At 48.0% G+C, this 17,799-nt stretch overlaps 1 protein-coding gene and 1 long non-coding RNA gene across 8 annotated transcripts in view; one reads left to right on the top strand and one right to left on the bottom strand.

The window, feature by feature from the left end:
- Window positions 1-4,414, bottom strand: part of DACH1 (dachshund family transcription factor 1) — a 340,610-nt gene extending 336,196 nt beyond the window's left edge. For all 7 annotated transcript variants that reach the window (XM_053384684.1, XM_053384681.1, XM_053384682.1 and 4 more), the window contains exon 1: window positions 3,460-4,414. In XM_053384684.1, coding sequence (XP_053240659.1) covers window positions 3,460-4,208 — 749 coding nt within the window. In that variant the 5' untranslated portion in view covers window positions 4,209-4,414. The remainder of the gene's footprint in view (window positions 1-3,459) is intronic.
- Window positions 4,415-4,602: 188 nt separating this feature from the next.
- LOC128411988 (uncharacterized) lies at window positions 4,603-11,320 on the top strand. The gene is made up of 2 exons (XR_008329993.1): window positions 4,603-5,105; window positions 11,062-11,320. It is a non-coding gene; the product is annotated as an uncharacterized LOC128411988 (long non-coding RNA).
- Window positions 11,321-17,799: the final 6,479 nt, after the last annotated feature.

Below are 17,799 nucleotides of genomic sequence, written 5' to 3'. Positions count from 1 at the left end.
TAGTGTAAAAATGGGGGGGTCCCCTACTGTGCTCTTTGCTTCTCCCTTTAAAAAGTGTCTCTACTATTCTAACTTAATTCAGTGAGTGAGAAAACACAGCCATAACGAAGCACAGTAAAATAACAAGATGAGAAGTCAGAGGAGTTAACTCTAAACGTACTGCTGCATCGTAATAACCCCAAATATAAGAAGAAAATATTAAAGTGTAAAGATTCTACATCTTCAAAGAGGGGAAAGCGTTAACTGGAAACGATTTAGAAAACCTGATCTAAAGTTTCAGACGCAGCTGTCTGAAAAAGTCTCAGGATTCTCAGCTGAGAAATCAAGTCTCCCAACCACACTGCTATTCACACACAACTGTTTCCATATTGTTATTTTTTTTGTTTTGAACCGTATCAGAAGTCTCCGCCCCAGTTCCAACCCCTGAATCATAAAACTAACAGAATCAGTGCTAATGCCCTCAGACTTGAACTTTCTGTTCTAAAGGGGTTTGTTATTTTCAACAATAGGAATGTCCTCTTTTGACAGATTTCATCCCCCTTCCTTTGCTCCCCCAGCCCCACCCACTCCCCTCTTGTGCCAAGCAAACCCTATCCTCTCTTCTTTCCTCAGTAAAATAATCTCCAGTGGAGGAGAGGGGTATCTTCTTCACTACCTAATTCCTAAACTCTGAAACAAGGGTGGGTTCTGGGCTATCTGCAGATGTCTAAAGAACAACTGTGGCATAAAAAGTCTGGTGGCGTGAGAAGAGGTAAATGTGCACCTCTTGACAAAATTTATGTAATTACTTCGCACTTGGAAAACTTTTTCTGGTTTAACAGCACTGTCTCTACACACACACACACACACACACACACACACACACACACACAGAGGTTCCATAGGAAAAGCTTTAAAAAAAACTTGTAGGTTCGTGTTGGGCAAACTTCTGCTCATACGACTTTTGAGTCATACAAAGTTTTAACCAGCAAAATAATGAGGAAAGAGAACTGTCTCATTTACGTGCAATTCAAATAATTAGACCAAAAAAATGCACCTACTGGAAATGGATATTTCCCAATTGTTTTCTTCCACAAGTTAACTAAAGACTACAGGGGTATATTAAACAAAACAAATCTGCTAAGAAGAACTAAAAAGACAAGGCCCATTTTACAATCTACCATCCCAAGCATCTTTCCTTTAAGAGAACCTTTAAATTTCCTTTTTATTCAGAAGAGCTAAAGATGTATCAGGACAAAATGTTCCTGCTTTTTACTACAGAATTTCAGCATGTTTTAGAGATGTTAAACTTGGAAAGAAGGTTTTGTTGTGTGTGCCTACATGTGACCATTTAATTGTAGAAGGATAACTCATCTGATCACCAACTCAAGAAACCCACAACTGACTTTTTTCATTTGATTCAGTTATACTGAAACTAGTTTAAAATTAAATCTGAATTTAATACCAGTATGCACATTCCAAGTGCACATTCATTATCTTAAAATTGAATCAGGGCAAAAATACGTGCCACTTTTTATATGGAAGAAACTCTGTGTTTATACTTACTAATATGAAAATTAGGAATATTTAGACTGTGAACTGAACAACGTTTTATTTCTATTTCATGGAGAAACCTTTCTGCCCAATGACTACCTGGCTTGTGGAAAGTAGTTGGCACTTAAGTCTCCAAGTAAGTGGTTTTGCTTAGCATCCTTACATATGTAAAGAGAGAACCCATTATAAATTATAAATAGCATGCTTGCTCCCCATCTATAAATAGAGACATATTATGAGAAAGGCATATGAGTTGTATGATCACAGATTGTGTATCATGCTCCCAGGTACTATGCATGCTTAGTGAGGAAATGTATAAATTAGAAAAATAAAGGCTTGATTTATATCACACTTTTTCTTGCTGGTTTTTTTTCAAATCACCAATCATGGTGTATCTATGAGCATTCTTTTGCCCTCATGTTTTAAATTCAGTTCTTCCACTACAGCTCCCTCTTCAGTCAAATCCACTTTGTTACTACAAAGGTCTTTTCTCTATTTCCAACTGCCCAGGGTGTCGTGTCATCAGCTATGTTTGCACAAGCAAAGCAACCTGAAAAAAGTATAGGATGGCAATTGTCTGCAGAAAAAATGCTATTCGCTCAGAGCTTCCCATAAGCCTATGCCTATCTGGTGGGTCTTATTCTGAATAAATAAATCACACATCCTAATAACGATGGTTTGTCCAGCGTCACTCAAAATTAAGTCTTCACTCTGCATAAGCACGCATCAAAGCAGTACACAAAGTCCTACTTTTTAAAACCTGACTAGAGAGGGTTATTTATTATGTCTAAGTTACTACTTAACTCCTATCAGTCCTTAACTCAAATCAACACCACAGTTAAATGGTTCTCTGTGTTGTGAAACACTGACATCAGTAAGGCCTGCTTATGCTGCCTGGCAGCAGTGCTACTGGTGCTTTTCAAAAGATACATATATTTCTAGGCATAGATGCATAGGATGGGAAAGTGCATATGGGTGCCCTGAAATAAACAAACCCCCCTACCCCCCCCCACCGCTCGCTCCCTTCTCCTTGCTCTCTAGGCTAATCTACTTCTTTAGTATAAAAATGGGCAAAGATCAGGTTGCAAAAATTGAAGATTTGAAGCTTTTAATAAAAGCCTTTACAGTCAGAAGATTAGTAATGTCTTACTGATAAGGATGGGATGAAGTGTTGTCACAGCTTAAAGGGACTCAATTCTGAAACTTTTTGTCAGTGTGTGAAGATTCCCAAGTCCTATTGTGTGCCTTATTTGGAGTGTGCTGCCTCAACAGCTGCAAACTGGATTGAAAAGGTGCCCTTGTGCAGGTGTCTTACTTCCCCCACCCAGTGACAACACTTGTGCAATATCTGGGGACAAGGAACTTGGACTTCCATGCATCTGTTGGAACCCTGGGCATCTGCCAACTAAACACTGGGCCTGTGTGCTCACCTCTATATTAAAAGTGTGTCATCCTTCCTTTTCCCCTTCCAAAGGAGATTGACAGAGGGGGCAGGAGACTTCAAAGTGGCAACAGAAAGGGGTCAGGTTTCCATTTCATTTTAAGTAAGGCTCCAACCCTGAGCTTGCTTCCAAGAGAGCAGAACTGCACTTCTGCACCCACTTACCTGGGAGCAAGCCCAAGCAAACTAAGTGGAGGGTCACTTCCACATAAACCGGTCTGTAAGTCCCGCTGAACTTTTGAGCCAAACATGTTCAGGGCTGAGCTGCACGTGTTTACATGCAGCAGCAGAAGAGGCAGAGATCGCCCTAGAGGCGCTCTGAGCAAGAGTGTGTGTGTGTGTATTTATTAGAGAGAGGAGCTCGGCGGGGTGTTTTTAGAAGCTGCGCAAAGCGCACCAGAGGGGCGCACGCCATTTCCCACCAGCCTTTCCTTTCTCTTCGCCGCCTTTTTCGCTTTTATTCCGCCTTTTCTGCACGCGCTTACCTCGCGTTGGTGCAGTCGTTGTAGAGGGTCTCGAAATCCTTCCTGGAGATGAGCTTGCAGCGGTTGACGCCGGGCTGGATGGCGCCCAGGCCCCTGAGGATCCGGACCTGCTCTACGTTGCAGACGACGGGCGTGATCTCCAGGCGCTTGAGCTTGGTGTAGACGGTGTGCAAGCCGCCCACCAGGTGCTTGAGGAAGAGGTCGAAGGCCTGAGGCAGGCAGATCAGCTCGCAGCCCTCCACCGTGAACGAGGCCACCTTGGCGCCCCGGAGGTCCACCATCTTGCACTCGTTGTTCTGAGGCGTGTTCTCCACCGGGGAAGGGGTCGAGTACACCGGCTTGCCCGGCACGCCGACGCCGGCAGAGGTGCCCGCGCTGGGCGCAGGCGGGGGGCCTCCGCCGCCCCCTGCTCCGCCGCCGCCCCCTGCGCTGGAGGCTCCTCCGCTGGAAGCGCTGCCGGTGCCCAAGCTGGCGCTGCCATTGCTCTCCCCGCCTCCGTTGCTGGAGGCGGCTGTGGCGGACGCCGCCGCCGCCGCCGCCGCGACGGGCTCCGTCCGGAACAGGCTGGCCGCCCCCGACGAGGCTGCCGCCGCCGCCGCCGCTGCTACCGCCGAGGCCGCTGCGGCCGGCGGGGAGGCGGCCGACGCGGTGCTGGTGCTGGTGGTGGCGGTGCAGGCGGCCGAGGTGGAGATGGGCGGCTGAGGGGGCACCAGCTGCGCCGGCGGGATCAGGGGAGCCGGGGCGGCCATGGCCGCATGAGGCGGGAGCAGCAGAAGCCTCAGCCCGACCCCCACCCCACCCCCTTCACGGAAAAGTGGGCAGGGGGGGCAAAATAAACGGAGAAAGAGGCGGGAGGCGGCGGCTGTGTTTGTTTATGCGGGAAGGGGGCAAAGGGAGGAAAGTTGGCTCCCTCGCGCGCACCGCGGAGAGGGTTTAAAAAGCCATGTTTGGGGGCGGGGGGGGGAGCGGGAAAGTGCGCGGGGGGGGCGCAGAAAGAGAGAGAGGAAAGAGGCGGGGGGGAGAAGCGTCCCGGCAGCAACTGTGAGGAGAAGGAAGGAGAAGTCCGCTTTGGAAAGTGGTGGCGCAGGAGGAGGAGGAGGAGGCGCAGGAGAGGGGCGAGCTCGGGTTGTGGTGCGTCTCTTCTCTCGCTGCTGCTGCTTCTTCTTCTTCTTCTTCTTCTCCGCCCCCCCTCCCCTCTTCCTCACGAGCACCTAGTTAAAAAGAGGAAGGAGGCGGGCTGCCGGTGCGGGGCTGGAGCTGTGAGCTCGCTCTCGCCGGGACGCGGAGCAAAAGGAGGAGGAACGTGGAGGTGCGCGCGGGAGGCTGGAGCGAAGCGCCGGCTGCTGCTGCTGCTGCTGCTGCTGCTGCTCCCGCGGCTGCCAGCCTCTTCTCCTCGCTTCTCTGGACGTGGACGAGTTGTTGTTGTCACACGGTACAGGGAAAGGGGCGGAGCTCCGGCAACTTGAAATGCCCCTTTGAAGCGCGCCCCAGCCTCTCCCGCACCCGCGCGGCGGCGGGCATTAGCCTAAATTATCCAACCAGGAAGCCAAGAGCCAGAGGGAGAGCGAGATGCACGGGGAGATCTCTCCTCCTCCTCCTCTCCAGAAACCGTTAGATTGCATGTTTCACGTTTCATCCCGTCAGAGGTGAGCTCTGTAATTTTCCAATTCCCACTCGCCCCCCCCCGCTTTCTCCCGCCCCTCCCCCAACGGGAGGTGGGGGGTGGGAGAAAGAGAAGCAACCCGCTTGTCAACACGAGTTTGATGGAGAACACGCTCTAAAATTGACCCAGGGACAAGCGGTTGGTGCAAGACACGAAGGGCCCAAAAGATTTTGATTTTTTTTTCAAGTAAGGGAAAAGTAGCGCGCGAAGCATCAGCGCTCCTGTTTTCCTAAGTGTCACTTATGACTTACTTGCAAAAACAAAACCCCGTTTCAAAAGCGAGGTGGAAGGATCGGAGTTGGGGGGGGGGGTAACATGCTTTCATTTGTACACTCCAGTCCTTTGAAGATAGTGAACAATTGCAGAGAGCGACTTGGGGGGGGGAGGCTGGAAGTTGCATATTTGTTTATTAACGCTGCTCGGAGTGGGAAGGGAAGCGTCATAATTACCGCTCCTGAGAGCGCTTTGTTGTGCGAAGGGCTGGGATGAAACGCGAAGCGCGCGGAGAAGAAAGAAGGGCATAGAACTACAGATATATATAGCATTTCCGGGAAATAATAGGCATTTATGGATCAAAGAGCCCAAGGTACTTACATTTAATGCAGTTGAGAAATAACATATGTTGTGGGAAGGGATTCTCAAAGCAAAAACGCTGGCGGGGTAGACATATAGAAGGGGGCAGATGTTCGCCAATAAACTGCTGCAGCGAGTCTCTCCCCCCCCCCTTCCTTTACACCGAGGCGTTTTCAGAAGTACAGAACCTCCAATTTTAATGTGTGTCTTTCGCCTGTATTTTGACGGCTCCTCTGATTGTCTTGTGTCCCTTTTATTGCCGCGGGGGGCGGCGAGGGGAGAAAGGAATTAGCGAGCGCTGCTTTGAACTAGAGGTGAAGTAACTTTGCAAACGTTTCCTAAGCGGAGCGAAGTCTACACAGACGGCGCTGTGCCATCAACAGGTGGCACCGCCGCCTGATCCGGGCTGAGATCTCTTTGGAAGGAGCGGCGCCGTGTTTACTTGGGAGTCAACCTGCGCGGAATCGGACTAGAAGGAAGCCTGCGTGTTCTATGTTACTCTGGCCCCTGCGCTGCCAGGCGCAAACGGGGGTGAGCGATCTGGCGTGCGATGCGCTCAAAACTAAGGCTCTGGCCGGCGAGCCCTTGCTGGTGCTCAGCGGAAGGCTGCGCAAGTGCTTGCATCTCGCTCGCCCCATTGATGCGATGGGGATGGCAAGGTGCCTTGCGCTTCGCCTGGATCGCGCGACCCGTCACGTGGAGACGCCTCTCGCTCTTCCACCGAAAGCAGCAGGACTCGCAAGCAGCTCTGGCAGAGCTCTGCACTTGGGAAGCGCGCCGCCGCTGCTGCTGCTGCTGCTGCTTTTGCGCCCTACCTGCAGCCGATGAATGACTGGGGCCCTTGGCCTGCGCGCTTCTGCTTAGTGGAGCCCCACTGGAGTTTTGCCACGCGGGTGGCGAAGCCAATAAGGGCAGAGAAGTAGTGGGGAGTGAAACCGCTCGGAGCAGTGCCAACCAAGCCCAAAGCCTTCTCTTTCACAAGTCTGAAAGGAGAATCAATACTTCCCTTAGGGCCCAATTGTTTATGGCTATTAAAAGCGCCACAAGCAGGCTGCGTAGTAAATTGTTTAGGCTGCTAAACAATTTTGGGACCTACTGAGAGGGAGACTCCCCTGGAAAAAAAAAACATTTTACTGAAGCTGGATGACACATTTTAAAAGGCAAAATGTGTGGCTGAAGATGAATTTGTAAAGTTTTGTTTTTAAAAAACTTCCATCTCTAGGAAACATTAGGAAAATAAAGCCAGAAGCCGCCCCCCAGGCTTCCCATTTTCAGCTAAGGTTGAAATCATTGAGAGATGCTTGAAAGGTTGTTTTTCCTTATTGGCATAATACTGTACTACTGTTCAAATAGTGGTTGCAATGTCTTGGCTGGAGGCTGGTTCACTTCACCTGAAAGCATCTAGATTGCATGCTTTCTCATACTGAGAACTCAGGCTCATACCAGCATTTAACATCCTTTTCATGGTGGGAAGTATGTCCAATACCACATAATGTCACCATGGGTGATTTCAGACTCGTATAAATTTCATGTATAGGTGTATGTAAAACTTTCCCAATATTTGAGATCTCCCTCCCCCCCCTTTGGGGAGCAGAACATATATAAAGTATTGAAAATGTCATTTGAAAATGCACTGATTCCAACTTATTCCTAAAGTTTGGGCCTGCTTCCCATCATACAAAATATGCTACAACAGGGCTGAATTAATAACCATGGTGACCCATATGCATTTATTCAGAAATAAACTCTATTGTTTTGAATGGGACTTACTCCCAGGTAAGTGAGTTTAGGATCTCAGCCTAAACCACCCCTATGTGACTCCTGGCTGAAGATATTGTGAACTGATGCCATTGAAAAGTAGTGCATTTGAGTTTATATGAAAGATCTGCCTGTGTGCTTGATATATGAAGACTCATTCACACATGCAAAGCACCACTTGAGGCTGCCTGCAGTTATTTTGTGAGGAATATGGAAATATGAACCAGGCCTGAGTGCCTGGTTCATACCTGCATATTCCTCAGTCTGCCTATGTCCGCTTTGCTGCATGGGTTGTGCACACATTTGAGATTCTGTGGCTAACTACAGCTTCCCCGGATAACAAATTTCTGATAGCACAGATAAAAAGTGCACATTTGCATATGGCTTTTCCAACATGGAAGTCATACTTGTATAGGAAATAGTCATGTGTTCTTTATACTAAGTTGTATTGAAATCAATGTGTCATGCTGATAAATTGGCTTAGGAGTACAAAAGATCTTAAGCAGCAACTGCAGTCTGATTACGGAACCATTTTCTATGTGTATTATTTTATATGTATGTTCCATAATCGTCACTTAAGGACAAATAATTGATTAAAGTATCTTGGAGAGGAGAAGAGTGGTCCTTTTAAAGTACGTGAGTACCAATAGCAATAAAGTATTTGAATCCATGGGTGTTTTGTGGGCGTTAAATTATTTTGGCTGCTTTCTTTACACCTTTGCATGACAGCAAGTCCAGTGGAATTGAGAACCTGCAATCAGTTTGTATAAGCCTCACCGATTTCACTATGGGAGGTCTACAGTGTTGAGACAATCATTCTGACCCACCTTACAGGGTTGCTGTAAAAGTTAATGGCATACAGCTCAGTCATATATGTTTACTCTAAGCCCTCCTGTGTTCAGGGGGACTTACTTCTGAGTCACAGCCACATATTGCACCCACAGGATTTGAAATGTTGTGAAGGCTGTCCAAGTTCTACACAAGTACAAGGTATTTGTCCTACACAACACTGAAAATCAGTGGCAGTTAAAATTTACATCCTAGTCTGTTCAATTAATGGAAACAGCAGTGTTTGTAACAAGCTTTAGAAAGGAATATTAAATAACAGATATTTAAACATGTGACAGGTGTCTCAAGACAGACACGTGGTGTGAAGTGGGCACCTTCGCTTTTCAGGTTAATTAATAAAAGGTGTGTTCTTAAAACATGGCCTGCTGCTTCTAAGGCACCTCTTTTAAAACTTTCTTTAAACTGAAGAAATGGGTCATAATTTCAAGGCTGGAATCTTGGGTATCAAAAGCACAAGGAAAAGCCAAACAACCTTGCTTTTGCAGTGACAAGACTGTTAACTATAATAGCCGAGCCTTCCTTCATAAAATTAAGACTCTGTATTTGCCTCTCTGATTCCAGTGCAACCATTGGAAAGAAAAGATGTATTTGCCTTAAAGAGTCCGCCTGAACAAATAAATAAATAAATGCTAAAGTATGACTAAAGACGTGAATTTTTGTTGATTGTGGTTGCACATATGTTGTTGAACACCTATGAGGGAGCGAGGGCACTTGAACTCAACTCATTCCGAAATATGCATATAAATAGGATTGCCGGGTACAATCCTGAGCATCGTTCCTTGCAAATAAGTGCCGCAGAAATAAATGGTTCTTACACAGGTTCGGGCTCATCAAAGTATCCTGCAGTTGGTGTGAAAGGCTTCTCTCTCGCGTAACCGCTGGTGCGCAAAGTGGACACACGTGAATTGCGAGTCCCGAGCCCAGTAACTCTTTCCCTTCCAGGGGCGACTTCTCTTCCCGCTTCATCTTCCTGTTCTCGGAGTGAGTCGAGTAACTTGGGTCTCCAGAGTCCTGAAGCTGCCAAGGGAACACAACCAAGAAATGGAGCCCCAACAAAGCTCTCTTGAAGCTTCATGCCTGGAGTCTGCACTCCTCAGCAAAGCACTGGATCTTGGGGGGGGGGGCGGGTTGGCCTTGGCCACGCAAGACTTCAACGCCATTCCCACGACCTTTTGTCCACGGACTTCCAAAACTGGTCCAGTCTCGACGCAAGTGTGCGCGTTTAGGACTAAGAGGCTTTCGCAGCGCAGAACCCACCAATAACATTGCGTGGCTATGCGGCGCCCCTTAAAACATGGCGAGGCTCATTTATTATTATTATCATAATTATTGTTACCCATCGGCCCCTTCAAAATAGGGTTCCCCCTCCCTGCTCTCTCCCTCCTCAGCGTCCGCCTTACTCCCAAGTAACCCAAGTGAGAAGGGAACTTTCTCCGTGTGTGTCAAGTAGGAGACTTATGGTGTTGAAATCAATAAGACTGTTTAAAATTCAAAGACCTGCAAATCGTTCTGTTTGTCCTTTGATAGGGCCTCTGCTGATTAAAATGCGACCAAGAAAGCTTAATTGCTGCACTAATTAAGAAGTCTTTAATTTCTTTCCTGGAATATTGTTTGAAGCTGGGTTTCTCTTCTATTCCTCGCAGCTTGTTGAGGGCAGAGTCTCTCTCTCCCCCCCCTCTCTCCCCCCCCACTCCATCACTCCCTCTGACCCTTTCGATGAATAAACAATGCGCACTGGAAACAGTCAGATGAATAGATAGTGATCCTAATTTATTACTTTCAAAAACACCTGCTCCAGAGTGCGCTGCTTTATGAAGCCCGGGGCCGCGGAGCGACGCGTAAGATGCGCATTAGACGACGCGCGTAGAGTCCTCTAACCGCACCTGAGTGACAGCAGATAAACGGGGGCGCAATTTCCTCCTCTCTCTCTCTCTCTTCCCCACCCCCACCCCCCTCCTCACGCCTCTCCAACTTCTTCCTTTCTTTCCTCCTCTGTCGTTAGCGGGAAAGAAATATTTAAGCTCATCAGACGGACGAAAAAACCCTCAGCTTTAGGAAAGGAAAGGAGGAAGACCCAAGCAAGTGGTGGGGGAGATGGGTGCCCCTCTTAAATTCATTACCATATACTTTCTCCCCCTGTTTATTTCGACTCCCCTCCCCTCCTTTCCTGAGAAATACAATGACCCCATTATGCTTCGCCCCCTTCCTCCTGCCTATTGACCGATCTTTACCCAGCCATTTCTCAAAACTGGGGGGACGGACTCATGAATCTTGCCCTGTGATCAATAGCCCTTAAAAAGAGAGCGGATGTATTTATTCTGCGTTCCCAGCGTGCGCCTGCGTGAGTCAGAGAGGAGTGCGAGGTTAGGAAGGAAAGAGGCGATGCAACGCCAACCACCGTTTACTCCAGAGTAGCCTCAGTAAGGTAGACCCCCTGCACCGGGCAAAGTGCAGGACAAAGTTGGCATGCAAGTTTCCGGGTTGTCCCACAAGTGGGCACGATCCAGCCAAAGCAACTTGCCTTTCCCACATGCTGCTTCTCTGTATTATCAGGGATTCTGCGGGAGGGGCTGGATCGTGTTCCATCTTGAGAAATGGGAGTGTCTGGGCGGGCGGTTTAAACGACTTAACGAGATACCCTGTGGATTGTGAATTAATTGTAGTATTTTTATTTTTTTAAATTGTAATTTTAAAAGATAGGCGCATGTTGTTGTTTGTTATTTTCTTTGCTCCCAATATGTTGAATTCCTGCCTCGCAGGGGGTTGGACTAGATGACCACCGGAGCCCCCTCCAACTGCACAATTCTGTGATTCTGTGCGCTGCCTTTGGAGAGCCTGACTCTGCGGAGGCGGCAGCCGCTGGGCTTCGAACTTCTAACACGGCGGTGGTGAACCAAGCCCCGCCTTCCCCTTCTATAAATACACCGAGGCTTCTCGTCGCTGACAGGACGACTAGATAACACGCTTAATACAAATACAAAAGGGCTGGTTGCCATTCAAGGCACGGCGGCTCTCTAATTATGTTTATTCTAATTGAAAGCAAAAAGGTTTGATTTTGCAGGGCGGGGGCGGTGGGGCTGGCGGAGGAGAGATGCCAGGGGAAGAATCTGAAACGACTTTTAGGCTGCTTTGGATTTATTTTTAGTAAGGGCAGCGGGCCCAGTGTGCTTCGCAAGCGTCTCCATCAATCTCCTGCTGAAGGAGTAAATAAATAGATATATATGTATATTATTTAAAAAAGGAGAGAGCTCTTGGGGAGGAAAACTCACATCTCCAACGGAGACCGTATATAATGCCCCCAGGGGTAAAGAAGAGACAGAGAGAGAGAGAGAGAGAGAGAGAGAGAGAGAGAGAGAGAGAGAGAGAGAGAGAGACCCCAGTAACAGTGGAGTTTCCAGACTTCACGCAAATCAATTGAAGCCCACTCCTTATGGCCAGACTGCCAGATTGTTATGACTGCGAATTCAGTCGATCAAACAGTGCATTAGCACCCTCGCCACAAACAGGCTGGACACAAACAGCATCCGCTTTGGAACAATCGGCGTTATAGATCATCTGAAGCAAACACAAACACACATGCGGATCCTTTGCTCAAACGAAAAGTGGTGCCAAATAAATGCGCAGCGCAATCCTAAGCACCATATTTAATCTGAAGGGGATCTCGGTGGGTTTCAATGTCTGCTTAGGATTGCAGCCTTAGGCATGGTTTGCAGGGCGGAAAAGCCTCCAGGAGCTGGAGCAGACGCGTCGTATTAAAGTTCCGGCAGGCCGGAAGCTCCTTGAAGTGGATGTAAACTGCGAATTGGACGTGGCCGAGGGGAGTTCAGTCTTTTCAGCGCCTTTGGTAGCAGGAAGCGTAGAGCCCCGGCCCTTTGAAAGCTCGCAGCTCCTTACAAAGGAGCAAGTTCCTTTGAACTCGGTTGGGCTTCCTCGCGAGTAAGCTTTCCTTAGGCGCGAAGCGGGTTGCTGCGTGGACGAATCTGGGGAAGCCCAATTCAGAAACGACCCTCACGTCGAGGCCGTGGTTCCGAGCTCATATAGCAGAGCAAACGATTCTGCGGGGTTCATCCTCGCCCGGGATTTAGCCGGGTCATTTGTGTCAATTCACAAAGCCGTCAGAAGTCTTTCAGCCACGCATCAATGGCTTACGCGTGTTGGAAGTGAAGTGGTCGTCTGAATGAGCTCTCCTTTGGCTCTCGTCCTTGAAACTTTTTGCGCGTCGTGTTTAGGAAATCTCCATGCTGCAAGGGATTTGCCCTAAGCTTCCGGCTATTCACCCAGCCTCCCCCCAGCCCAGCTCTCTCTCTCTTTGCGGGATTCTGCTGTCCATCCACCCCCCCAACTTCTTTCTCGAGCGAACCTTAGACGCTGCCAGGGAACTTTATTTTACGCGCGGGAAGCAGCCCGGAGATATTGATCTCCAAGAAAACCTACTCGGTGCGCACCACGCTGCTGCTTCTTGCAGCGTCTGCGCCCTTCCTGCGGTCCAGGACGTGCCCGGGACCATCTCTATATGCGACCATCCACACAGGGAAGCGGTGGGGCTGGGCCACGGAGGCGCCGAGCGAGCTTTCCCTCTCCGGAGCGCGCAAGGGCGCGCGGGTGGAGCCGCTGGCTGCTGCTCGCCGCTGACCAGAGCGGTGCCTTAAGGCGCTCCCTGACGCCGCTCCTTTACAGCCGAGAGGGGATTTTTAAACATGCCTCTTTAAAGGGGAAAGTAAGAGGGACATCCCTCGACTCCACAGCGCACACGTTCGGCAGATGGCATCAGTTCAGGCTGAGCGGAGAGGGCAGAGATGCGAGGCTTGCATCGCTCTGCGTCTCTTCCGCGATGGCCACGGACTCAAGGATGCCAAACAGGGATGCCATGGGGGGCAAGCAGTCTCCGGCTCCCCCGAGGACAGGAGATGGAGCAGGAAAGATTGCACCGGGGAGCGCGCAAGGGCGGCGTTTCTGGCTCCCTCCCTGCGCTTCGCGCGGCGCGCCGGGGCTGAGAAGTTTGCCGCGGCTCCAGGGCGAGGAAATCCGGACTGGTCCGTGGTTTCTTTCGCCACAGGGGCGGCGCACCCTTGGCCCCGACGCGCCCGCTTCTAATCCACTTATCCTACTAGTTAATGCCCGACATCCGGATCACACCTCGTTTGGAACGAGGGTCACTTGAAGTCCGTCGGATTTGTGCCCAGTTGCGTTTCAATCTGGGAAGAAACTCGCCTCTCCTTACCCATGGGAATCTTTCAAACGCAAAGCTTTTCCTCATTTTTTTGCCCCCGTCCCCATATAAAGGATGTCTCGTTTGCCCCTAATGCAGCGCCAGATTCTTGAGCTGGGCACATGCACACCTTCTTTTTAAATCCGGAGTAACTCCCAAAGTAAAGAGTGTGATTGTAAAGAGTGGAAGCGAGTAATCGCTCCACGCAAAAGACCCTTGGGAGAAATCCTCATTTTCATGCACATGGGGCAGATCTAGAACGTGTGGTTTGGAGTAACTAATTCATGTTTATTGATCTTAGTAAGATTTAGCTCTTGCAAAGCACCCTAATACGTTTGAAACTAAAAGGTGAGAAGTTAAGATAAGGAATAGTTTTTTTTGAGGGTGTTAAAGTTAGGGCTCCTTTGCGTTCCGACGGCGCGCAGGTGCATTTGCGCAAGTTGAGTTCCATTTGCTTTCCAAGAAAGTATTACCGGTATTTAGGATCGCAGTCCAGGCCTCTCTTTCTCCTCTCCTGTCTCTTTTGTTTTCCTCCTTCCTTGTCTGACGACGAGGATCACCCTCTCCCCTCCCCCTTGAATGAACCTCAAAGTCTTTTTTAGGAAACAAAACCCCCACCGCTTTGCAGATCAATCAACTTCCACGGCTCGCCCCCTCCCCCCAAATGACGCAACAGTTTGCGGCGTCTTAATCTGCGGGAAGAAACGTGCTATGGAACTCCAGAGGTAAACCAGATTTCTGCCGGGGAAGAATGGCTGACAGTCAAACGACTGAACTGCTCCCAAGCTAATTGTTTCCCTTCTCAAAACGCGCACTGGGGAGGCTTTTCACCAGGGCTTGCAAAACGCCGCTGCTGCCACATGACAAACGGGAGGAGGGCGGCTTTCAGCTGATGCCCAACATTAACTCAACGTTTATTTAATAAAACAGTGCTGCTCCTCGCCGCCACTTCTTCTCCTGCTCCCACCCCCCTTTTAAAACCTCGTTGGACAAGTTTCAGACCTGGATAGAGATTTATATTATGAGAGACTTATATAAACCCTTTGCAAAAAACAAAAAAAAGGAATGCAAAGCGTGGCGCGGGGGGGGGGGAAGGGTGATGAGAGGTATTGTAATGGAAGTGCTGACACCATCTTAACCATAGCGTTGTAAACGGCTATGCTATAATATCCATTAAGCAGAAAGAAAAATAAGATGGTTGATCAATAATTTATACCCAGAGTACCAACTGCAGACATAATAACTGTAATGTTTGCAAAGCAATCTCTCGCTCTCCAGGCTTTAACAGTAAACTCAAACTAGCCACGCTGTTAATTTCCAATCTCCCCCCCCCCCGCCCCTTTCCCAGCTCCTCTTTTTTTCCAGACGAGAATACAAACAAATTACTTAAAAATTCTATTTTGCTCCTCATTTAGCATGCCTCACATGGGATCCGGGAGCAGGAATTTAATTATGATGTAACTCGGAGTGATTGCAGGGTGAGGCAGAGCTGGGAAGAGGTGGCAGAGCAAGCTAAGGAACTAGGTTGGTGGTGATGGGCACGTTTCTAGTTTTTAAAAAAGGAGTTTTTAACAACCACGGCCGGGGGAACCAATGCTCTCCCCGCTCCTGCAACACCCCGCCCGGCGAGGGAGAATCAAATGATGTAAAACCTGCCGGGCTTTGGGTCGTCTCGATTCTTTGCAGTTATTCACACATGAAAATGGAGTGACACAGCTCAACTTCAAAGCAAGTCCCTGCGCTGGGCTGGGCTGTGTTTTTCTTTTTTTAAAGAGCCACTGTGGAAACACAATACCCCATGGGACGATAAGAATCAGTTTCACAAAACAATACCCCTTGCAGTTGAAAGAGAGAGAGAGAGAAGGGGGAGGGGGGAGCTTGGAAAATCAAGCCCTTTGGCTGCTAAGTGTGTGTGTGTGTGGCGATCTCCCAGCACCCATGCAGAGACGCGATCCTAAGCACGCTTGCTCGCAAAGAAGTCCGGTGGAGTCCAAAGGACACCACGTAGTGTGTGTTCAGCATTGTACCTTGTGGTCTGAGCCGCAACCAAAGGAACACTTACAAGGGAGTGAGTCCCATTGAGGTCAGTGTGGTTACTTCCCAGAATATGAGTGTGACATGTTCAGCTCTACATTGTTTCTTGTCATTTGCAGAGAAGCTTAACCAACCATTTCCACTCAGTTATAATGGTGCACCCAAGGCAAAGGTATTTGCTTGGAGCAAAGCTCCGTTGAAATTACCCAAACTCATGCACTTAAGGAACAGCCAGATCTCAAAACACGGGGAATTCTCTTTTACACACAAGAAATTTCCATAGGCTTAATCTGATACATAGAATTGGCCTGTTGTTGGCTAAATATCCATTTCATGGGTAAATTTCATGTGCATTACTCCCCAAGCATACATGCCGGTCATACTTTAAAATAATGGGTGTTTTTACTCAGAGTAGGCCTATTGAAATGAATGGACCCAATGCAGTCATGTTCATGACTATCAATGGGGTCTACTGGGGGAGGAACCTTAATTGGGTTGTATGCAGCACCACTCAAAGCGGACCCATTGAAATTAATGGACCTAGGTTAGTTGTTTTTATTAATTTTTGTGGGTCTGCACTAAGTAAAATAGATACAGCCCATTTACTTGGAAGGAAGAAGGGTTTATACACTAAAGTTAGTGTGCATAGGATTGCAGCCTTAGCTGTAAAAAAATTCCACTAGAATCCATGGGACTTACTGTCCCATAAAAGCTCTCCTTCATAAGACAGAGGGGTAGGTAGCAAATATTCAGATACGGGAAGGAAAAGTGTGTTTGCGCTTCTTTCTCAATTTAGGCTACATGTAAATAGGATTTAAAAGCAGAACAGTACGTGGAAGAAGAATTGTGTGTGCATTCTAGCCAATCTAGATTCACCCATCACATTGAAGTCTGATTGGAGCCCAGCCTGATTTAAGGCACACACAAGAAAGCTCCCTTTAAAAACTAATGGCTTTGGACTGTGGCTTCAGTTGCAGCTCATTGTTCAAGGGCCGGCCTTTAAACTCATTTGAAATCAATGGGATTTGTGCACATGTAATTGGGCTCTTGATTGAAAGTTTCTTTCTTACATGTCAAAGAATGGATTTGTCATCTGGGATGGCTGAAAAAAGGAAGCTCTGCCAGAATAAACTCCGCAAAACAAACTTGAAATCATTTGGCGATGATGGGTTCAAAAACTTCAAAAGTTATTGCAGCTTGTCTCTCCATAAAGCCTCTTACTGTTTTGTCTTACTTTTTTTACTCATTTCCTGAGCACTCTTTTTTTTAAGCAATGGAATGCAATGACTTTGCTACCCCGAACCTCAAGTTGTAAAATGGTATATTATTCTTTGAACAGTTGCACTTGGAAAGGAACCAGTAATTTATATGAGAAGTGTTTGATTGCTTGCTTATCCAGTGACCCATAACAGCTCAGCTTCTTCCAGAAATGGCAGAAAACAAAAGGCAGCTTAACAGTGGGTATATATACTGAGGCTACGATCCAAAGGACACGTACTTGGAAGTAGGTGCTACTGTAATAAATGGTACTCATTCTCAAGTTAGCATCAAGGGGCCAGACTGAAGCAGTGCAAGCGAACATGATGAAGAGTGCTGCATCTTGTCAGTAATGTAGTTGAGTTGCCTAAAGGAAATAAAAGGTAATTGGGGGAGAGTCTAGCAAGCATTTCCAGCACAATTCTATATACATGTTTCCTCCGAAGAAAGCTCAGTGGGGCTTACACTCAATGGGGCATAGGAATGCGCTGTGAATCTCTTCACTGAAATGCATTGTATTTGAAAATGCTTCATTTTTGGCTGGTGTGTGCTAAATTTCACCAAAAGGCGCAGTGCTCTTAACAGCCCATTTGTCAGAACTCCCTTGAGTTTAAGTGATGAAGGTTGTGATCCTATACCCATTTACCTGGGAGTAAGACCCATTGACCTCAATAAGCAATGTATAGGATTGCATTAGGTAAAAGGTAAAAGACTCCTGGATGGTTAAGTCCAGTCCAGGGTGACTATGGGGTGTGGCGCTCATTTCACTTCAGGCCGAGTGAGCCGGCATTTGTCCACAGACATTATAACATTGCAATCCTATACATATTGACTTGGAAGCAAAGTAGCCAACTGCTAGGGGTCAAGGTCCATTCAGGCCCCCAGCAAAATATCTGAGGGGGCCAGGCTCCACAAAGTTAATGGGCATTGCCATTCAAATGATGTCCTGTGATCAGTTATGTGGGGTAGGGCTTACCTGCCCCACCCCCAATATTTT

This window comes from Podarcis raffonei, chromosome 4 (genome assembly GCF_027172205.1).
Source record: "Podarcis raffonei isolate rPodRaf1 chromosome 4, rPodRaf1.pri, whole genome shotgun sequence".
NCBI classification, from domain to species: Eukaryota; Metazoa; Chordata; class Lepidosauria; order Squamata; family Lacertidae; genus Podarcis; species Podarcis raffonei.
Note: the sequence above shows the minus strand (reverse complement) of the source record. Positions and strands in the feature narration are given on the sequence as shown.